This window comes from Aedes aegypti, chromosome 1 (genome assembly GCF_002204515.2).
Source record: "Aedes aegypti strain LVP_AGWG chromosome 1, AaegL5.0 Primary Assembly, whole genome shotgun sequence".
NCBI lineage: Eukaryota > Metazoa > Arthropoda > Insecta > Diptera > Culicidae > Aedes > Aedes aegypti.
In genome coordinates, this window is record NC_035107.1 from 90,743,859 (window position 1) to 90,767,043 (window position 23,185).

The 23,185-nt window shown below is 41.4% G+C and overlaps 1 protein-coding gene across 10 annotated transcripts in view; it reads left to right on the plus strand.

Moving 5' to 3' along the window:
• The window catches only part of LOC5574971 (histone deacetylase 4), a 252,457-nt gene that overhangs the window by 199,221 nt on the left and 30,051 nt on the right, over nt 1-23,185 (plus strand). For all 10 annotated transcript variants that reach the window (XM_021842153.1, XM_021842204.1, XM_021842169.1 and 7 more), the window contains exon 3: nt 15,736-15,866. In XM_021842153.1, the coding sequence (XP_021697845.1) occupies nt 15,736-15,866 (131 nt within the window). The remainder of the gene's footprint in view (nt 1-15,735; nt 15,867-23,185) is intronic.

Genomic DNA, 23,185 nt, shown 5'->3' on the forward strand with positions numbered 1-23,185 from the left:
TCTAACAACCAACATTATTACCAAGAGCAGTCCTCCTTCGACTTTCGTTCTATCGTTTAGTCAATTTTTGATTAATATTAAACTATTTCAATGGAAAAAGTTTAATTTAATTGTGAAATGCTCTGTAGATTCTAATAATACTGGATCTGGATGATCCGGAAAGTTCGTAGAGTCAAAAACCTTCTCTGGATTCACCAATCTTCCCATTACTAGTCTTTGCCTAGCACGTGGCTCACGTTCCAGCATATGTATATGAAGAACGTTGAGTGTATTATGTGCAAAACCGACGACGACGACGTAGGACGAACGTTCCAGGCAAAATGTCAAACGGGAGCGACTCCGCACCTTTCCTTTCGTCGACCACACGTTTGTCTTCTTCAGCGTAAAGTAGCGCACACCTGTGTGTAATAACATTCGAAGCAGCAGGGTAGGGTATTTATAGCTGTGCTGAGTTGGCGAAATTTATGCCCGGCTTCCCGGTGGAAAAAGTTACAGTTCATGGAAACAAGAACAGCAGGGTTTTTCGGGTGGAAGGAAAAACCGGAATTATTATGCTTAGTTTCGCTCCAAAGGTCAAAAGCCATACAAATGGCGGCAGCTCGGGCGCTGGAAAGGATGTAGTTTGATCCTAGATCCTGGCGGTTGGTAGGTGGGTGGCTAACAATGAGCTGGAAATGGGAAGCCCAACTTTGGTTGGCCGAAATAGCTCAAACTTTGTGGGTGGTACTGCTGGAAAAGCCTAAGAAATGCTTGTTTTTATGCGATAATGGAAGTAGTTCTTTAATGGTCGAAGGAGAAAATTAAAAGAAATTCTGTAGAAGAAGCCACCCAATGTTTGTGGAAAGTTTAAAGATACAATTTCAAAGAAAAAACGTGACTGAATATGGAATTAGAATACTAGAATTGGAATTAGAAATTCAGGAGAATTTCTCCTGGAAATTCAGAGAATTTCCCCTGGAACTTCAGAAGAATTTCCTCGAAAATTCAGAAGAACTTCCCCTGGAAATTTAGGAGAACTTCTCCTGGAAATTTAAAAGAAAATTCCCTGGAAATTCAGAGAAAATCTTTGGAAATTCAGGAAAATTTCTCTTGAAAATTCAGAAGAATTTACAGGGAAAATTCAGGTAAATTGACCCTGATGAATTCAGATAAATTGACCCTGAAAAATCATAAGAATTTATCATGAAAATTCAGGAGATTTTCCTTGGAAATTCAGAAGAATTTCAACTGGAAATTCAGGAGAATTACCCCTGGAAATTCATAAGAATTGACCATGAAAATTCAGTAGATTTACCGGAAATTCAAGAGATTTCTCCCGGAAATTCAGGAAAATTTCCCCTGGAAATCCAGGAGAATTTCCCCTGGCAATTCAGGAGAATTTCCCCCGTAAAATCAGGAGAATTTACCCTGAAAATTCATAAGAATTGACCATGAAAATTCAGTAGATTTACCGGAAATTCAAGAGATTTCTCCCGGAAATTCAGGAGATATCCCCTGGAAATTCAGGAGAATTTTCTTCCTGAAACTCAAGAGAATTTCCCCTGGAAATTCATGAGAATTTCTCGTGATAATTCAGGTTAATTTCCACGGCCATTCAGGAGAATTTCCCTTTGAAATTCAAGAAAATTTCCCCCGGAAATTCAGGAGATTTTCCCCTGGAAATTCAGGAGATTTTCCCCTGGAAATTCAGGAGAATTTTCCTTGGAAATTCAGTAGAATTTTAAATGGAAATTCTGGAGAATTTCCCCTGCAAATTTAGGAAAATTTCCTCTGGAAATTCAGGATAAGCTCCCCTGGAAATTCAGGAGAATTTATCCTGGAAATTCAGAAGAATTTCCCCTGGAAATTCAGGAGAATTTTCCCTGGAAATTCAGAAGAATTTTCCCTGGAAATTTAGGAGAATTTCCCCTAGAAATTCAGGAGAATTTCCCCTGGAAATTGAAGAGAATTTCCTCTGGAAATTGAGGAGAATTTCCCCTGGAAATTGAGGAGAATTTCCCTTGGAAATTGAGGAGAATTTCCCCTGGAAATTGAGGAGAATTTCCCCTGGAAAATCAGGAGAATTTCCCCTGGAAGTTCAGGACAATTTTCCCTGGAAATTCAGAAGAATTTTCCCTGGAAATTCAGAAGAATTTCCCCTGGAAATTTAGGAGAATTTCCCCTAGAAATTCAGGAGAATTTCCTCTGTAAATTGAAGAGAATTTCCTCTGGAAATTGAGGAGAATTTCCCCTGGAAATTGAGGAGAATTTCCCCTGGAAAATCAGGAGAATTTAACCTGGAAATTCAGGAGAATTTCCCCTGGAAATTGAAGAGAATTTCCCCTGAAAATTCAGCAGAATTCCCCCTGAACATTCCCCAGAAAATTCAGGAGAATTTCCCCTGGAAATTTAGGACAATTACCCCTGGAAATTCAGGTAAATTCTCCCTGGAAATTCAGGAGAATTTTCCCTGGAAATTCAGGAGAATTTTCACTGGAAATTTAGGAGAATTTCTCCTAGAAATTCAGGAGAATTTTCCCTGGAAATTCAGGAGAATTTTCCCTGGAAATTCAGGAGAATTTCCCTTGTAAATTCAGGAGAATTTCCCCTGTAAATTCAGAAGAATTTTCCCTGTAAATTCAGGAGAATTTCCCCAGGAAAATCAGGAAAATTTCCTCTGGAAAATCAGGAGAATTTCCCCTGGAAATTCAGAAGAATTTCCCCTGGAAATTCAGAATAATTTCCCCTGGAAATTCAGGAGAATTTACCCTGGATATTGAGGAGAATTTCCCCTGGAAATCCAGAAGAATTTCCCCTGGAAATTCAGGAGAATTTACCCTGGATATTGAGGAGAATTTGCCCTTGAAATTGAGGTTAATTTCCGTTGGAAATCGAGTAGAATTTCCCCTGGAACTTCTGGAGAATTTCTCCTGGAAATTCAGGAAAATTTCTTCTGGAAATTCAGGAGAATTTAACCTGGAAATTCAGGAGAATTTCCCCTGGAAATTCAGGAGAATTAACCCTGGAAATCCAGGAGAATTTCTCCTGGAAATTCAAGAGAATTTCCCCTGGAAATTCAGGAGATTTTCCCCTGGAAATTCAGGTGATTTTCCCCTGGAAATTCAGGAGAATTTCTCCTTGGATACTCCGGAGAATTTCCCCTTGGAAACTCCGAAGAATTTCCCCTTGGAAATTCCGGAAAATTTCCCCTTGGAAATTCCGGGGAATTACCCTTTGGAAATTCAGTAGAATTTTTCATGGAAGTTCAGTCGAATTTCCTTTGGTAATTCAAAAGAATTTCCCCTGGATATTCAGGAGAATTTTCCCTGGAAATTTAGTACAATTTTCCCTGGAAATTCAGGAGAATTTTCCCTGGAAATTGAGGAGAATTTAACCTGGAAATGCTGGAGAATTTTCCCTGGAAATTCAGGAGAATTTCCCCTGTAAATTCAGAAGAATTTTCCCTGTAAATTCAGGAGAATTTCCCCAGGAAAATCAGGAAAATTTCCTCTGGAAAATCAGGAGAATTTCCCCTGGAAATTCAGAAGAATTTCCCCTGGAAATTCAGGAGAATTTACCCTGGATATTGAGGAGAATTTCCCCTGGAAATCCAGAAGAATTTCCCCTGGAAATCCAGAAGAATTTCCCCTGGAAATTCAGGAGAATTTACCCTGGATATTGAGGAGAATTTGCCCTTGAAATTGAGGTAAATTTCCCTTGGAAATCGAGGAGAATTTCCCCTGGAAATTGAGGAGAATTTAACCTGGAAATGCTGGAGAATTTCTCCTGGAAATTCAGGAAAATTTCTTCTGGAAATTCAGGAGAATTTAACCTGGAAATTCAGGAGAATTTCCCCTGGATATTGAGGAGAATTTCACCTGGAAATCCAGAAGAATTTCCCCTGGAAATTCAGGAGAATTTACCCTGGATATTGAGGAGAATTTGCCCTTGAAATTGAGGTTAATTTCCCTTGGAAATCGAGGAGAATTTCCCCTGGAAATTCTGGAGAATTTCTCCTGGAAATTCAGGAAAATTTCTTCTGGAAATTCAGGAGAATTTAACATGGAAATTCAGGAGAATTTCCCCTGGAAATTCAGGAGAATTAACCCTGGAAATCCAGGAGAATTTCTCCTGGAAATTCAAGAGAATTTCCCCTGGAAATTCAGGAGATTTTCCCCTGGAAATTCAGGTGATTTTCCCCTGGAAATTCAGGAGAATTTCTCCTTGGATACTCCGGAGAATTTCCCCTTGGAAACTCCGAAGAATTTCCCCTTGGAAATTCCGGAAAATTTCCCCTTGGAAATTCCGGGGAATTACCCTTTGGAAATTCAGTAGAATTTTTCATGGAAGTTCAGTCGAATTTCCTTTGGTAATTCAAAAGAATTTCCCCTGGATATTCAGGAGAATTTTCCCTGGAAATTTAGTACAATTTTCCCTGGAAATTCAGGAGAATTCTCCCTGGAAATTTAGGAGAATTTCTCCTAGAAATTCAGGAGAATTTTCCCTGGAAATTCAGGAGAATTTCCCCTGTAAATTCAGAAGAATTTTCCCTGTAAATTCAGGAGAATTTCCCCAGGAAAATCAGGAAAATTTCCTCTGGAAAATCAGGAGAATTTCCCCTGGAAATTCAGAAGAATTTCCCCTGGAAATTCAGAAGAATTTACCCTGGATATTGAGGAGAATTTCCCCTGGAAATCCAGAAGAATTTCCCCTGGAAATCCAGAAGAATTTCCCCTGGAAATTCAGGAGAATTTACCCTGGATATTGAGGAGAATTTGCCCTTGAAATTGAGGTAAATTTCCCTTGGAAATCGAGGAGAATTTCCCCTGGAAATTGAGGAGAATTTAACCTGGAAATGCTGGAGAATTTCTCCTGGAAATTCAGGAAAATTTCTTCTGGAAATTCAGGAGAATTTAACCTGGAAATTCAGGAGAATTTCCCCTGGAAATTCAGGAGAATTAACCCTGGAAATTCAAGAGAATTTCCCCTGGAAATTCAGGAGAATTTCCCCTGGAAATTCAGGTGATTTTCCACTGGAAATTCAGGAGAATTTCTCCTTGGATACTCCGGAGAATTTCCCCTTGGAAACTCCGAAGAATTTCCCCTTGGAAATTCCGGAAATATCCCCTTGGAAATTCCGGGGAATTACCCTTTGGAAATTCAGTAGAATTTTTTTATGGAAGTTCAGTTGAATTTCCTTTGGTAATTCAAAAGAATTTCCCCTGGATATTCAGGAGAATTTTCCCTGGAAATTTAGTAGAATTTTCCCTGGAAATTCAGGAGAATTTCCCCAGGAAATTCTGGAGAATTTTCCCTGGAAATTCAGGAGAATTTCCCCTGGAAATTCAGGAGAATTTCCCCTGGAAATTCAGGAGAATTTCCCCTGGAAATTCAGGAGAATTTCCCCTGGAAATTCAGGAGAATTTCCCCTGGAAATTCAGGAGAATTTCCCCTGGAAATTCAGGAGAATTTCCCCTGGAAATTCAGGAGAATTTCCCCTGGAAATTGAGGAGAATTTCCCCTGGAAATTCAGGAGAATTTCCCCTGGAAATTCAGGAGAATTTCCCCCGGAAATTGAGGAGAATTTCCCCTGGAAATTGAGGAGAATTTCCCCTGGAAATTGAGGAGAATTTCCCCTGGAAATTGAGGAGAATTTCCCCTGGAAATTGAGGAGAATTTCCCCTGGAAATTGAGGAGAATTTCCCCTGGAAATTGAGGAGAATTTCCCCTGGAAATTGAGGAGAATTTCCCCTGGAAATTGAGGAGAATTTCCCCTGGAAATTGAGGAGAATTTCCCCTGGAAATTGAGGAGAATTTCCCCTGGAAATTGAGGAGAATTTCCCCTGGAAATTGAGGAGAATTTCCCCTGGAAATTCAGGAGAATCTCCCCTGGAAATTCAGGAGAATTTCCCCTGGAAATTCAGGAGAATTTCCCCTGGAAATTCAGGAGAATTTCCCCTGGAAATTCAGGAGAATTTCCCCTGGAAATTCAGGAGAATTTCCCCTGGAAATTCAGGAGAATTTCCCCTGGAAATTCAGGAGAATTTCCCCTGGAAATTCAGGAGAATTTCCCCTGGAAATTCAGGAGAATTTCCCCTGGAAATTCAGGAGAATTTCCCCTGGGAATTCAGGAGAATTTCCCCTGGAAATTCAGGAGAATTTCCCCTGGAAATTCAGGAGAATTTCCCCTGGAAATTCAGGAGAATTTCCCCTGGAAATTCAGGAGAATTTCCCCTGGAAATTCAGGAGAATTTCCCCTGGAAATTCAGGAGAATTTCCCCTGGAAATTCAGGAGAATTTCCCCTGGAAATTGAGGAGAATTTCCCCTGGAAATTGAGGAGAATTTCCCCTGGAAATTCAGGAGAATTTCCCCTGGAAATTCAGGAGAATTTCCCCTGGAAATTCAGGAGAATTTCCCCTGGAAATTCAGGAGAATTTCCCCTGGAAGTTCAGGAGAACTTCCTCTGGAAGTTCAGGAGAACTTCCTCTGGAAATTCAGGAGGCTTATCAGACTTTGGTTGGAAGTCTTCCAGATTTCGGTTGGAATTCTTCCAGACTTCGGTTGGAAGTCTACCGGACTTCGGTTGGAAGTCTACCGGACTTTGGTTGGAACTCTTCCAGACTTCGGTTGGAAGTCTTCTAGACTTTGGATGGAAGTCTTGCAGGCTTTGGTTAGAAATCTTTCAGACTTCGTTTGTAAATCTTCCAGACTTCAGTTGAAAGTCTTCCAAACGTCGGTTGGAAGTCTTCGAGACTTTGGTTGGAAGTATCCCAGACTTCGGTTGGAAGTATCCCAGACTTCGTTTGGAAGTCTAAAAGACTTCGCTTGAAAGTCTTCTGACATAGTTTCCCCATAAAGCCAAAGCAGAATTTTACTTCTAGCTGTTTGATTTTTCATTTCATCAATTTTCAGAAAATTATGCGCAACCACACCCACCGCGTAGTCGACGCTATTTCGGTCCCATCCCTTCTGGGAAGAAATCTACAAGGTGCAGGCTTGGTTCGCATCATTGCCTTCAAGGAACACCTATATTTACTCCTCGGATCGGGAAAACTTGCTCCGCACACGGGTTCTCTCCCATGCATGGGGCTATTTATATCGGGAACCGCCTCTACCCAAGCACTGTTAAATTCATTACCAGTGCTGCCAGCCAGCGGAGGTTATATTTATACTCGAGAGTGGTGCTATTTTTAGATCCCGGCGGCCAAAGCATCTTGATGAAGAAGATGATGCGATGATGCTTGAACCCCAAAATACAGTATTGGACAAAACATTTGCAACTTTTTCGATTTTCCATACAAAATGGCCAACTTTGGTAAGCTAGATCTCAGTTATTCATGGACCGATTTGAATGAAACTTTCACAGAACATCAGATATAACTTGAATTTTAACATATATTTTTGAATAATTTTTCCAATCATGAGTTTATAAGTAATAACGGTTTGACTAAAGTGTAATTTTCGACGAAAAATACAAAACTTTTTATCTCAAAATCTGATAGCCCTACACAAAAACTGTCTTCGGCAAACTTATTCATCTAAAATCAAAATCTACAACTTTGCTGAAGATACCATGAAGCTATTCTTTCAATATGTTTAGTTATGTCAATTATAAAAAATCGTCAAAAAATTCACTTTAGTCAAACTGTTACTGCTTTTTAACTTGTGATTGGAAAAATCACTCAAAAATATATGTTAAAATTCAAGTTATGTCTGATATTCTGTGAAAATTTCATTCAAATCGGTCCATAAATAACTGAGATATAGTTCATCAAAGTTGGTCATTTTGTATGGAAAATCAAAAAAAAAGTTGCAAATGTTTTGTCTAATACTGTATGTGTATGTAAAAATCTCGCCACTCGTCTACGCACTACGTACGGCAGATTATAGGTCGTAAATTTAGATATGGTGCTACTAGTGCGCGTCTCTACCGGGATTTGTTGCGTTGCGTGAGTTTATAGATTCTATCCCCGAAAACACAAAGAAACTGTCTCTAAACAGAACGTTGTTTCCGTTTTTTTTGTTTCGAAAAATCGACGAAAGCCAGAATGACGATCTTCTGGGAGTTTGTTGCGCAACACCGATGTGATGCCAAGAGCGTATTTCCCTATGGAAGTAAAGCAAATTTCAAGGTTCGAAACCCACGAAAACCAGAAAATTTGACCACATCCCACCTTAATTGCAAACAAAAGGCAGCTCAAAAATTAAACGCTCGATTTATATGGCTTTTCGCAACTCGTTGAAAAGTGAGCCCATCATCCATAATGAAAACCCCATCGTAGCAACCACCGGGTTTTTCCGCGCTCACAACCCGCCTACTCTGATGCTCTGGTGCTCGGGTATCCTTAGCGACAAATGAGCATCAGTCAGCCAGTGACGAGAGCGAACCGGAGTGAAGAGTGCCCATTAGCCATTAGGGTGCGGCCTGTTTTTCGAAAGTTCTTCCCACAGAAGTCTGACAGGTTTCCTACAGAAGTCTAAAAGGCTTCCGACAGAAGCCTCGAAAACTTCTCGCAGAAGTCTGGACGGCTTCCCGCAGAAGTCCGGAAGGCTTTCGACAGATGTTTAGAAGTCTGTCAGGACTTTTACATAGAAGTCTTTCAGGACTTCCAGACAGAAGTTTTTAAGGACTTCCGATAGAAGACTGTCAGGCCTTCCGACAGAAGTCTGTCAGAACTTCCGGCAGAGGTCTGTCACGAATATCTACTAAGGTCTGTCAGAACTTTCCACAGAGGTCTGTCAGGACTTTCAGACTTTACTGAAGGTCATATATCATACCCATAAATTACCTTTTGGTTTTGAATACTTTCAACAATCAAACTGCACCCTACTGCCCATGCATTCATTATTCACGGGAAACCATTTAAATTACTGTACGATAAAGGCGACATTGCCCCTCCGAAATCGAGACTTACGGCGACCGGCGGATTCCGAGAAGATCGGCGGCCAAAAGTTGCCATTCCGGGAAGGAAACCGCGCCGTTTGCCTCTCTCGGAACGATGATACCCAAAGGCGGCAGTGGTGGCGAGCCTCTTCTACAAACCCAGGCGCCACCAAAGGCACCCACCATCGTGATAACAATGACAAAATATACTAACAAGCTCTTGCTGCTCCAGCAAATACCCAAACAGAGCGAGAGCTTCGTTTATCATCAGTCATCAGCATGAGGAAAAGCCCTGGGGGGTGCTTGGCTTGTCTTTTTCCAGGAACAGCCCTCCCTCGACTCCTTTCGGTGGACATTTTTCCTTTCAAGGATACGGAGCACAGTGATGCAATGCAAGTTCGAAATGACAAACAGAACAGTTTTTTTATTCTTATTTTTAATCCATTTTTTACAGAAAACTTGAATCTGAAAGAGAACTGAAGAAAACTTGTCTGTAAACCGTAAATTTCCATTTATTTTTGTAGTTCTCAAAAATCTAAAATTAATATACTTGCAGATCTCTAAAATTTCTAAAACAGATCTAAGACAATTTTCCAGAAAAAGAGGAGTTTTCTTCTGGCATATTACTAATTAATACCTTCAGAAATCTGCAGGAGATTTCTCCAAAAAAACTGGATTAGATTCCTTTAAAAATCAGGACTAGGTTTACCTCCAGAAAACAGGAGTAAATTCTTTCACAAATCGAATGGAAATGATGATTAATTTTCTAGAAGAAGGTCCTTAGGGAAGGTTGAGCGAGAATTTCAGAAAAATGTGAAAGAAATTGATTACTAGAATCTGAAGAAAAAAAAGATCCTAGCAGATTTCAGTAAGTATTCCCAAACAAAAATCTAAGAAAACTGCCTAGGAATAGAGGACTAGGAGGCTCTGTTCTGGCTCTGGTCTGCTCTAGCTGTGCTCTGCTCTGGCTCTGCTCTGCTCTGGCTCTGCTCTGACTCTGTTCTGGCTCTGCTCTGGCTCTGCTCTGGCTCTGCTCTGGCTCTATTCTGGCTCTGCTTTGGCTCTGCTCTTTTCTGGCTCTGCTCTGATCTGGCTCTGCCCTGCTCTGGCTCTGCTCTGACTCTGCTTTGGCTGTGCTCTACTCTGGCTCTGCTCTGACTCTGCTTTGGCTCTGTTCTGGCTGTGCTTGAGGAAATTCTTCTAAAAATTTCTTGAGAGTGAGATTCCTGAAAAACCTTGTAAAAACGTTTTAAAATGTTTCGAAAATAAAAAAAAATCGAAAAAAACCTGGAAATATTCCTCCAGAAGCCTGGAAAGATTCTTCGGCCTATTAAGAAGACCATTTTTCATAAATCTGAAGAAAATTTCCCTTTAATTTTTAAAAGCTGGCTGCTGCACATTTTTGGAAGACATTTTTTTTTGGAAATCTATAAAAAACAAATAGATTTCCTTCAGAAATTTCCAATGAAATCTGAAGAAATTTGTTCGTCAGTTTTGAAAGAGATTCGTCCAGAAATTTGTAGGAAATATAACGGGATGGATTCGACTGGCTACGTTTTCTACTATAACTTGTTTTTCGGCTTCACAGTAATTAAAACGATTGCGTTGATTACTTTGTTATCTTCGCCTACGTTTCGGTCCGTGAGTGGACCTTCTTCACTCCACTGGCTCTGTCCCAGTGGGGACGTAATGCCAGAAAGAAGAAGAAGAAGAATTAGAGAAGGAAATATATGTTTTAAGAAGACGCAGTTGAGAAAAACTTCGATAAAGAAAACCTCGTGATCCAAAAAACTCTGGGAAGAAGTCTCGGAACTTCTGGGGAGAAGTCTTCGTGATTCTGGGGGTGGGGAGAAGTCCCCGGACTTCTGGAGAGAAGTCTCCAGACTTCTGGGGAGAAGTCTTCAGATTTCTGGGGAGAAGTCTCCGGATTTCTGCGGAGAAGCCTCCGGACTTCTGCGGAGAAGCCTCGGGACTTCTGCGAAGAAGCCTCCGGACTTCTGCGGAGAAGTCCCGGACTCCTGTGGCGAAGTCTCCGGACTTCTGCGGAGAAGTCTCCAGACTTCTGACGAGAAGTCTCCGGACTTCTGTGGAGAAGCCTCCGGACTTCTGAAGTGAAGTATCCGATCTTCTGGGAAGCAGTCTTCGGACTTCTGGGAAGAAGTCTCCGGACTTCTGGGAAGAAGTCTCCGGACTGGACTTCTGGGAAGAAGTCTCCGGACTTCTGGGAAGAAGTCTCCGGACTTCTGGGAAGAAGTCTCCGGACTTCTGGGAAGAAGTCTCCGGACTTCTGGGAAGAAGTCTCCGGACTTCTGGGAAGAAGTTTCCGGACTTCTGGGAAGAAGTCTCCGGACTTCTGGGAAGAAGTCTCCGGACTTCTGGGAAGAAGTCTCCGGACTTCTGGGAAGAAGTCTCCGGACTTCTGGGAAGAAGTCTCCGGACTTCTGGGAAGAAGTCTCCGGACTTCTGGGAAGAAGTTTCCGGACTTCTGGAGAGAAGTCTCCAGACTTCTGGAGAGAAGTCTCCATACTTCTGGGGAGAAGTCTTCAGATTTCTGGGGAGAAGTCTCCGGACTTCTGAGAAGAAGTCTCCGGATTTCTGCGGTGAAGCTTCCGGATTTCTGCGGAGAAGCCTCCGGACTTCTGCGGAGAAGTCTCCGGACTTCTGTGGCGAAGTCTCCGGACTTCTGTGGAGAAGCCTCCGGACTTCTGTGGAGAAGCCTCCGGACATCTGAAGTGAAGTCTCCGATCTTCTGGGGAGAAGTATCCGGACTTCTGGGGAGAAGTCTCCGGACTTCTGGGAAAAAGTCTCCGGACTTCTTAGAAGAAGTCTCGGGACTTCTGGGAAGAAGTCTCGGGACTTCTGGGAAGAAGTCTCGGGACTTCTGGAGAGAAGTTTCCGGACTTCTGGAGAGAAGTCTCGGGACTTCTGGAGAGAAGTCTCCGGACTTCTGGAGAGAAGTCTCCGGACTTCTGGAGAGAAGTCTCCGGACTTCTGGAGAGAAGTCTCCGGACTTCTGGAGAGAAGTCTCCGGACTTCTGGAGAGAAGTCTCCGGACTTCTGGAGAGAAGTCTCCGGACTTCTGGAGAGAAGTCTCCGGACTTCTGGAGAGAAGTCTCCGGACTTCTGGAGAGAAGTCTCCGGACTTCTGGAGAGAAGTCTCCGGACTTCTGGAGAGAAGTCTCCGGACTTCTGGAGAGAAGTCTCCGGACTTCTGGAGAGAAGTCTCCGGACTTCTGGAGAGAAGTCTCCGGACTTCTGGAGAGAAGTCTCCGGACTTCTGGAGAGAAGTCTCCGGACTTCTGGGGAGAACTCTTCAAACTTCTGGGTAGAAGTCTCCAGAGCTTCTGGAGAGATTTCTCCGAAGCTTCTGAAAAGAACACAAAGTATGGGAACCTTTTTCTACAGCAATTGGGATCTTAAAGAAAGCGTATTTTGACCATCTTCATGCGTGAAAATTTCCCACCGTGCACTGATAGGAGGTGAATGTCAAATCGAGCGCGTGTGGTGATTTAAGGCAAGGCTTCATCTGCTATTGCTCTACTGCTTCTGTGTGATACGATTGTCACCAAATGGTTATCGCTGTCATAGTGCTCGTTATCCTGTCTTAATCATCTCAATTTGGTGCACTTGGAGTTCTGTTCTGTTCTACAAAATGTTTCAAGGTCTTACATAACTGTGAGCTTCAGATCAGTTTTGCTTGCAAATCCTTGATCCTAAAACTGTCTTGTCTGTCTGTTATTATGTCCTATATGATGCTCATCAAACCCAGTTTAACACATATCGTGACTTTTCATGACGAATAAAGCTATTGTAGACCCCATGTTTTGACTTTCATGAACTACGTAAAATATCACAGAACTATCATACAACGTTTTATTGCATAACAGACATTGTCAAGGCTGCATGATTTATTTACTCCAGAACTCAATATTTTATAGTGTAAATGGGTTTTCTAGTGTGCAAGATTATCAAGAAGCCTCAAACCCTCTTGCATATCAACTTGGTGTCATATGAAGAAAAGCCTTCGAAAGGACGCCAGGGCTTTTGGAAAAAATGCACTCCAGGGTTTCTCAAGGAAGAAGAGAAGTCTTCTGGGCTTCTGAAATACAAAACCTTCAGGGCTGCTGAGAGAAGGTTTTCAATTCTTCAGAAGAGAAGACTTCAACGTTTCTAAAGATAAAACTTCAGAGCGTCTGAAGAGAAGCTCCCATAACTTCTGAAAAGAAGCTTTTGGATCATCTGAATAGAATTTTTTAGACATTCCCAAATAGTGACGAGTATCCAACTACCCACGTTTTGCATCCGTCAAAACTATTTTTAACTGTAAACTTAAATTAGAATCTCTCCTCCGAGCATCCGTTGGTATATAAATACAATGTTGTCGCCCTGTGTGCCCCTTTCCAAACGGAAAACGTTTTGTTTCGATACTTTGACCGGCAATTAGGAGGTGATGATATGCTATTTATAGCAGCTGTTCCGACGGCAAGTTCCGGATTAAGATGACACCTCTTTTAGCAACTACAAATCAACCGTAATACAGTTACAGTAACAGTAGCAGCTTTAAGCTGAAATTTATTAACCATAATTTAGTAATAGTTCAGTGGGTTTCATTTATACGGACTTACAATTCAGTGCAACTTCACTAACTGACCGGAACTCCCGTGGCTGATGTCTCACTGGGAAAGTGGGTCTGAGCTACATAACAATAAACTAGTTAGCTTCTGACGGCTAATTTCTTTTAATTCATATAAACTTACATTACTAATCGAGTGTTTCAAACTGACTGCTAACTCGGCAAATTCACTGACTGTAGGACACTTAATTGAAAGCTGTAAAGAGTAAATCTACTTGAATACTGTGCCCGATATAATCGTAATAAATTCTTACGTTCTCACTGACTGTGTAAACTGTTTAATTTTACTGAATTCAGAGAAAGATGTTAACTGTATCGCGCACAACTCGATCAAATGCGGTCTGAGCCTGAACACGTTTCTAACTATTTATGCTGCATCTGACGTTTCTCGAAGCTTCGGTTCCATTGTTCCCCGAACTGATGATTCATGGATCGTTCGGAGCTCACGTTCTGCACTGGCGATGAGAGCACAGGGGTTCTCACAACAGCAGCGTTTCCTTGGGTTCTCCTTTGAGAAAGAGAATTTGCTATTTTTGAAACAGGAAGGTATATCCCGTTGGAGACGCAGGTTGATGACATGCGTCACATTTCATACTGATGCTCTTAGGTTATGCAAAACAAATAATGGTAGTAGGAAAGTGTGCCAATGAGACTGAGGTTGGCGATCTCGTCTTTTCTAAGAATTAGACGACTTGGTTATGAGCCAATGCTGGATCACAAGGGTTGAATTTTGCAGACTTCTGGAAAGAAGTCTCCGGACTTCGGGCGAGAAGTCTCCGAACTTCTGAGGAGAAGTCTCCGGACTTCTGAGGAGAAGTCTCCGGACTTCTGAGGAGAAGTCTCCGGACTTCTGAGGAGATGTCTCCGGACTTCTGAGGAGAAGTCTCCGGACTTCTAGGGAGAAGTCTCCGGACTTCTAGGGAGGAGTCTCCGGATTTTTAGGGAGAAGAAAAGTCTTCAGCGCTTCAAGAGAGAAGTCTCCATAGCTTCTGGAGAGAAGCCTCCAGAGTTTTTGGAGAGAAGTCTCCAGAGCTTCTGAAGAGAAGCCTCCAGAGCTTCTGGAGGGAAGCCTCCAGAGCTTATGGAGAGTAGCCTCCAGCTGGAAAGAAGCCACCAGAGCTTCTACAGAAGCCTCCAGAGCATCTAGAGAAAAGTGTTCAGAGCTTCTAAAGAAAAGTCTCCAAAGCTTCTGGAGAGAAGTGTCTAGAGCTTCTGGCGCAAAGTTTCATAAGCTTCTGGAGAGATATCTTCTTAAAGCTTATAGCTTTTCTGGAGCGAAGTATCCAGAGCTACTGGAGTGAAGTCTCCGGACTTGAAAATGAGTGTTTCTCATCACATTTTATTGGACACAATTCCCACTAGTTGCCCGCATAAATCTTGTCGATAAGAGCGTCCCTCTTTCCTCCCCAGCTGAAAATTACAAATTTTCCTCCTCTTGGAACAGTGCGTCGTAAAAATTCCATTCTTAGCCGAGGGGCGGTTCCTACTGCAACATACTCGTCTGCTGCTCTGGAATGTGCCACTAAATACTTTAGTCCGTCAAATTAGTGCAGGCAGAGGCAGTAACAGCAGCAGAAGGCTCGTCTAAAATTAACCCCATGGGAAAATTCCGGCTACGACGACTGCTACGAAAATGGGGAGCGGCTTCAAGAAGTGCATCTCGCATCACCGAGATGATGAAAGGAGGAGGGTGGGGTTGAATGGAAGGTTTGTTGCGAGAGCGATTCAGTGTCAGAAAATACACTTGTTGGTTGGAAAAGCGCAGCATGGGACAACAAACGACAAACGACAAGTGTCACCAACGTCTTGTTGGTCGTCTGTTCGATGTTTGGTTAAAGTTTTGAATTTTCTTTTTTGTTTCGTTTTGGGGGAAAACTCGGCTTAGGAGCAGCGGAGAGAGAGGTTAGTGAACCTTCTTCTTCTTCGGGTTCCGGGATGGGAAAGAAAACAGATGGGCCGAGCGTTTCGCCGCTCGCATGTGGTTGGGAAATTTGAGGAGTTTTCTTTTGTGGGATGATTTGAGAACACGCTATCTACACGTGTATTCGGTTGTTAATTATAGATTGGGGCGTGTGAGAGTTTTTTTTGAGGCAAAGTGCGGCCAGATTTGGATAATTATTCATTAAAAATAACAGTTTTGACAATGTATGGCAGTGTTGCCAGAAATTAGTAAAGTATCATTTTTTATATGGTTCAGAATAAACTAACTAAGTTTTTACTCTTTATTTTCTATTTCAGAAATGGCACGCGACTCGACAATGGGACGCGATCGGGTACTGGCAGTACCCAGTACCGGCATTGCGTTGGAAACCCCCTCTACATCACAACTGACGGCTGGACCGCCCGACATCAATCAACAGATATTGGAGGTAATTTTTAAAAACAGTATTTCTTACCGTGAGATTCAATATTTGCAGATTGTAATATGAAATGTATCTGAAATCTTAGAACTTAAGTGTAATGTAGTGTATTATTGTTTTTGATGAATTTTCACAAGGAATCATTCACAAATTGTATTACACTTCTCGTGGAGTCCTGGAGGTATCTCGTAGAAGGCCTGCAAACTTCTGGCAGAAGACCTGAATGCTTCTTGTCATGCAGTCCTTGTCTTGAAACCCTTTCTTGCTTCTCTTAAAACCTTTATGTATACACTCAGAAAAATCCTAACCATATTTCCGACTTCTCTCACAAACACTGATTGGCTTGCCTTTTGTAGCTTCTCAAGGCCTATGTTAGAATGTCTTCTAGAGCTTTGTCCCAGAAGCCTGTAAAATACTAAAAGCTTTTTGCAGGTGACACATTTGTTTCTTTGAAAATTTCTTTCGATATATCCTATATGAGTGTCTTACAAACCTCTGAAGACTTCAGCAAGAAATTCATGGAGAACGTTCCAAAAACTAGAGTCATTCACACTGAAACCTCTGTAAGCTCCTTAAGGAGCATCTAGAAATTTCATCCCAGAAACCACTGGAGACTTTTCTCAGAAACCCTATGAGGCATGTCCAAGAAGTTCTAAGCGCTTGTCTCAAGAACTTTTGAAAGATTTCTTTCTGATAATCCTCGATGTTCGTTAATAGAAGCTTCATATCATATGTGCTCGGAATCTCTTATAAACTCTTTGCTACTCGGAAACATAGGAGGCATCTCCTATAAATTATGAAGTCTGCTCTCCCAATGTAGAGTTCTCTTAAAAACCACTTGAAGGCTGGTCCCAGAAATACTTCAAGGTTTCTTTCCCGAAGGTTGGTACTGTTTCTCTTAGAAAACCCTTGGAAATCTTTCTTTATGAAATCTGGAACCTTCTTCTGAAAATCTATTCAGGTTTCTCTCAAGATAAGGGCTTGCCCTAGAAGCTAATGGAAGCTTCCTTCAGAAATTCGTAGAGAATCGTTGCAAACACTTTTAGGGTCTTCTCCCAGAAGACTTTGCAAGCTTCTTCAGAAGCTTCTAGAGGCAGTTCCTAGAAACCACTGGAGATTCTCTGAAACCCTTCAAGGTATCTTCCAAATCCCTAGAAATCTTCAGAAGATGTCTGTTAATAAAAGTCCCACAAGCACGTGTCGTAAAAACTGTTAAAGGATTATTTCTGGTATATAGGAAGAGGGGCCCAGATAGCCGTAGCGGTAAACGCGCAGCTATTCAGCATGACCATGCTGAGGGTCGTGGGTTCGAATCCCACTGGTCGAGGATCTTTTCGTAAAGGAAATTTTCTCGATTCCCAGGGCATAGAAGTATCTTCGTACCTGCCACACGATATACACATGCAAAAATGGTCAATCGGCAAAGAAAGCTCTCAGTTAATAACTGTGGAAGTGCTCATAAGAACACTAATCTGAGAAGCAGGCTCTGTCCCAGTTGGGACGTAACGCCAAAAAAAAAAGGAAGTCTTAAATTTTCGTAGGGTTTCCTAATTATTTCTCTCAGAGTCTACTGGAGCCTTCTCATAAAAAGGTGCAGACGCTTCACAAGTCATTTCTTGGTGGCATCCAGCCCAGCACCTGGGTGGAAGAAGAAGTTTCACTGATTGTAAGCCATGGTTGTATCTTTTGGAAATTCCTTAAAAACTCCGAGGCTTCTCTTAGAATACTCAGGAGAGTTTTTAAAAACTAACAGGGGCTTCTTCCATAAGTCGAATGGTTAAACCTCCAAATGAAGGCATGTCTCATAAACCCGTGTAGGTTTCGTTCAGATTTCCTACTGAGTCTTCTCTCAAGGCTCTCTAACTGCAACTCTACAAGTCGACCTCAAGTTCTTAACTGAATTGTTCGATAAACTGGAACTTTTAAGCTGCTATAACTTAGAAGGCTGCTTCTATAAATCCCAAAGTTGTAGTCTCAGTAGTAATGTCTACCCAAATTCTAAAGGGGTTTCTTCCCAAAATCCCCCAAAAATTTGCCTTAGAAATTAATCGATAAAATCCTTGGAAGTTTCTTCCAGGATCTCTCCTAAAAAAAAAGCAAATTTTTCTAGTCCCTGGAAGATTATCCCTGGAAACCTTAGATATTTGTCTCAGAAATCTACAGATATATCTCCCACAAACATCCAATGTTTCTTCCAAAAATCTTTGGAGACTTATTATAATTATTATCTTTATTTAAGAGATTTTCAGCTCTAGGTTTTTGGAGACTTCATTCAAAACCTTAGGAGGTCTATCAAACTCAAAAAGCTTCCAAAAGCGCTTTCTCTGGATAGAAACAAATAATGGTTTCTTTGCAGAAGTTTAAAAGGCTGTACCAAAGGGCATTGGAAAATAATATCAAAACATTTTAAAGCAACATCCAGGCATCTGTCAGAATCTAAAGACTTCTAAAATTCCTGGAAGATTGATACATAAATTGAAAAGGCACGTATTCTACAACTGAACTATGCTTTTATTTGTGTCGATGTAATTATAACTTTATAACTTGATTTCAAGTCATTAGTTCTAAAATAAAGAAGAAATGTTCGGAGGCTATTTGTTTAATCAAGAAGTGATAGCAACAGAAGCTTCTCAAGGCTTCTTCCAGAAATATTTGAAGGTTTCTTTCCCAGAAGCAACTAAGGCTTGTCCCAAAAACTCGTGAAGCCTCCTCCAAGCAGACTTTTGGAAACACATAACAGAACTCATTGTATGCTTTTTAAAGAATTGTTTGAATGTTCACCAAAAACCAACGCAGGCCTCTCAAAATCTTATAATATCAGCATTACTTTTCTCTCCTAGTGCAGGCTTCTCACATAACCACTTCCAAGAAGTTCCTGATTTCCTATTGAGTACTTCTCCGAGAAATGCCTTGGAGAATTTTCCTCAAAATCTTGGGTGTTTTCCCAAGAAGCTCCTGCAGGCCTTTCACACAAAAAAAAAGATCCAGAAGCTTTGCCCAAAAGCTTCTCAAGATTTCTCTGATCATTATAGAAAGCATATTCCTAGAACTCTCCGAGATTTCTCGCGTAACTTCTCAAAGGGACCTATGTAACAATGAGATATTCTATCCTCTCTCGCTTAGAAGATACTTTCGAAAAGTTACGCGAGAAATCCTTGGTAGACTCTTCCAAGATCACCGCACAAAAAAATTATCTGGAGGGCTCGTTAAAAATATCTTCATGATTTTCATCAAAATCCCAGAAGGATTCTCCCTGGAAGTATCAGATATTTGTCTCAGAAATCTACTGATACATCTCACAGAAATTATGAAATGCTTCTGAGGAAAAACATCTAAAAGGCTTTTCTAAAAATGCAGAAGGAAGAAACTTAACAGAGGCTTCTCTCAGAAACCAATATAGGTTTCTTTTCACCTATCTCTACGTTTATCTAAGGAAACCCTTGAGAAATTATCGTTCAAATACTCTAATTTCTCCCAGAATCGGTCATAATCTCGGAACTTCCTAAGGCTTGTCCCCCAAAAACTCCTTCAGGTTTCTCTCGGGCTCCAAAACGGCTTGTTTTCAGACCAATCTCTGCAACTAAGAGCGTTCATTTGTGTCGATAAATTTCAAACTTTTTCAATTCAAAAAGACTCTCTATCAATGGAGGGTTGTTTTTCGCAGGAACACTAAAAGCTTATCAGAGACCTTCTGTTGAAATACCTCCGGACTTCTGGTGAGAAGTCTCCGGACTTCTGAGGAAAAGTATCCGGACTTCTGGGGAGCAGTCTCAGAGCGTCTGGAGTGAAGTCTTCAGACTTCTGGCGAAAAGTCTCCGGAATTCTGGCGAGAAGTCTCCGGACTTCTGGCTAGAAATTTCGGACTTCTGGCGAGAAGATTCCGGACTTCTGGCGAGAAGTTTCCGGATTTCTGGGAGAAGTTTCCAGACTTCTGGGAGAAGTTTTCAGACTTCTGGGAGAAGTCTCCAGACTTTTGGGAGAAGTCTCCAGACATCTGGCGAAAAGTCTCCGGACTTCTGGAGAGAACTCTCCGGACTTCTGAAGGAGAAGTTTCCGGATTTCCGGGGGAGAAGTCTCCGGACTTCTGGGGAAAAATCTTCATACTTCTGGCGAGAAGTCTTCGGATTTCTGAGGAGAAGTCTCCGGACTTCTGAGGTGAAGTCGTCGGATTCTGAGGTGAAGTCTCCAGACTTCTGGGGAGAAATTTCGGACTTTCTGAGGAGAAGCCACCGGACCTCTGGCGAGAGGTCTTCGGACTTATTGCGGGTAGTCTCCAGACTTCTGAAGTGAAGTCTCCAGACTTCTGGGAAGAAGTCTCCAGAGCTTTTGGAAAGAAGGGTCTCCGGACTTCTGGCGAGAAGTCTCCGTAGCTCTGTGGAGAAGTCTCCAGGGTTCTGTGGAGAGGTCTCCATACTTCTGGCGAGAAGTCTCCGGACTTCTGGCGAGAAGTCTCTGGACTTCTGACGAGAATTCTCCGGACTTCTGACGAGAAGTCTCCGGACTTCTGACGAGAAGTCTCCGGACTTCTGACGAGAAGTCTCCGGACTTCTGGAGAGAAGACTTCGTGCTTCTGACGATAAGTCATCGAACTTTTGGCGAGAAGTCTCCAGAACGTCTGGAGAGAAGCCTCCAGTACTTCTAAAGGAAAGCCTTCAGAACATCTGGGGGGAAGACTCCAGAGTTTCTGGGGCTTCTTATCCTAAAGAAATCGCTAGGTTTCTAAATTAAACTTCCGGATGCTTGTCCCGTAAATTTAAGAGTCTTGCCCTTTCACCCTGAGAGCTTGTACCATAAGGCTTTGGAAGATTCAGCCAAACTCTTCCAAAAAGCCCTAGAGGCTATTCCAAGAGACACCCATTAGTCAACCCTGGAGGCTTCTCGTTGAAAACTCGGGTAAGGTTAGTAAAGGCTGTTATCTAAAATAAGATGATTCGAGACTTTTTGAAGCTGCAAGGTCGTCTCTCAGAAACCTCTGGAAGGTTCTTCAGAAGCTCCTACAGGTTTTTTTTTTCAAGAAACCACTGTTGTTTTTGCTTAGAAGACCAAAAAGCTTCAGTCTTTCCTCAGCACTGCTTTAAAATATCATCCAGAAGTACCAATCGCTTATCTCTTAGATACCCCTTTAACATACTCCCAAGAGCTTCTCAGGGATCGTCTTGTAGGTTTCTTCCTAGATTTTTTGCATGCTTCATCTAGATACTTCACAAATCAAACTCAACAATTCATCAATGTCGTAGAAATTTTTTATCGCTTCCATTTAGAATCTCATGGAGGCTTCTCATAACAAACAGCAAACATTTCGCTCAGAAGTTCTTTGCGCATTCTTTCAGAATTCTGAAGCTACGTTCCTAGAAGGCCTAGGTATTTGTTTCAGGAAGCCTCAGTTTCGTCTCTTAAAAACTCGTAGAGGTTTCTTATACAAAATTTAATAGGTTTTTCTTAGAAACTAATTGGAGATTTGAATGCTTCTTCAAAAAAGTCTTCTCTTCCAGTAGAAGTTTCTTAGTAGAAGTCCCAGAGGCATGGCTCAGTATTCCTTACCGGCTTCTCCATGAAAACCATGGAAACTTTTCCTTGATAGTTTCTACCTAGAGCATGACAACAAAATAATTCGTAGGCTTCGCTAATAAATCTTCGTGACGTTTCTGAGAACCCCAGATACTTGCTTCAGAAATCTACAGACGTATCTCCTAAAATCCACTGGAAACTTTTTCTAGAAACCATCGAAAGGTATGCCTTCTGCCTGAATATGTTCCAGAAACTCATGGAGGATTATTTTCAGAAGTCGCAGAAACCTGTTCAAACTTGTACAAAAAAACTTCTGAAGGCTTCTCCTGGAATCCGTAAAGGTTTCTCCACAGACTCCATAGTACTGTCACTACAAATCGGTGCTTTGAAATGCCTTCAGGGCTTCTTAATGGAAGCTTCGTGAGCTTCTGAAGAGAAGCCTTTATGGCTTCTACAAAGAAGCTTTCCGGGTTTCTCAAGAGGAGGCCTTTGGGGTTTTAAAGAGAAGGTTCTAGACCTTCTGTACAAAATCCTATAGACTTTCTGATAAGAAGACTTTGAGGTTCCTGGAAAGAAGTTGCCAGAGCTCCTAAAGAGAAGTCTCTTGACCTTCTGAAGAGAAGTCTCCTGACTAGATCTATTCATATTTTCAAAAATGTCTGGAAACTCCCCAGTCAACCAATACTTTTATTTATCATTGCAAAATGAACTTCTGGACAAAATTTCACTTAATTTAGAGTAAATTTAGGTGTGCTTCAAATCAATTATGTGTTTTTGGGCTATTTAGCTTTAAAAAATCATAACTACCGAACGAAACATCAAAGTTTATTGGAAATACCTCTACATAGTAGTTTATCCAATTCTACGAACTTTTGCCGAACACGATTTTAAGATTGGAGTAAGTTTTAACATAGTTTGGTTGAGGTTTGTATCTCGAGGTTCTTGAAAATCTCTTTTTTCGGGAAGTATTTTCACTGAAAAGCATGCCTGCATAAACATTTTGGATTTTTAATTTCCAGGCATGATGACTATGCATATCTTAAAGTCAATCCCGTTCACAGTTACCATTTATCTTACGAAAATAAATTGTAAAAAATTAGTAATTGTAAAGCACATTTGTAAATCCACTGTGGGTGAGCCAAGAGCACCACCGTGAGCTTCAAAGAACACAAAAAATGAACGCGTTAGCACTGCCTTTTCTCAGTCGATGATGATGATTGTTTTCAAATCGTTCTAAATGATCAGTGAAATGCGATCAAAACAATCATCACTCGGAAGGAAAAAGCAATGCTAACTAGTTCAATTCATTCGTTTTCGGTACATGTGTCATGCATGATTTAATTATCATCAGGTTGCGATGCAGTGTTCGATCTTTGGGCATTTATTGTAATTTATTGCCTTGAGCAACATGTAAGCTGTTTATGGTCATTGAAGTAATAAATGTATTATGTTCGATTCCCGTTGACAAGGGCATGAAAAAATAATTTTAATGGGTGTTTTATATACCATGTATATTGAGAAAACTGTAATTTCTGGGTACTGTGGAGAACAAATTTGGATCAAACAATGTTAAAACTCAATTTAATCTTACTAGCGTGTTCGACAAACATTAACAGAATAGAAATTGCTTTCAAATAGTGGTAAAAGCATGTGGTTTTGATTTTCCACATGCTAGTTATGATTTTTTAAACCTTGAAATAAGCCCAAAAACACATTTTCAACTTGAAGCATACTGAAATCTTTATCAAATGAGCTGAAAATTTGACCAGACATTGTTCTTGGCATGAGAATTCCGAATACTGCGTGACCGGTGGATTTCC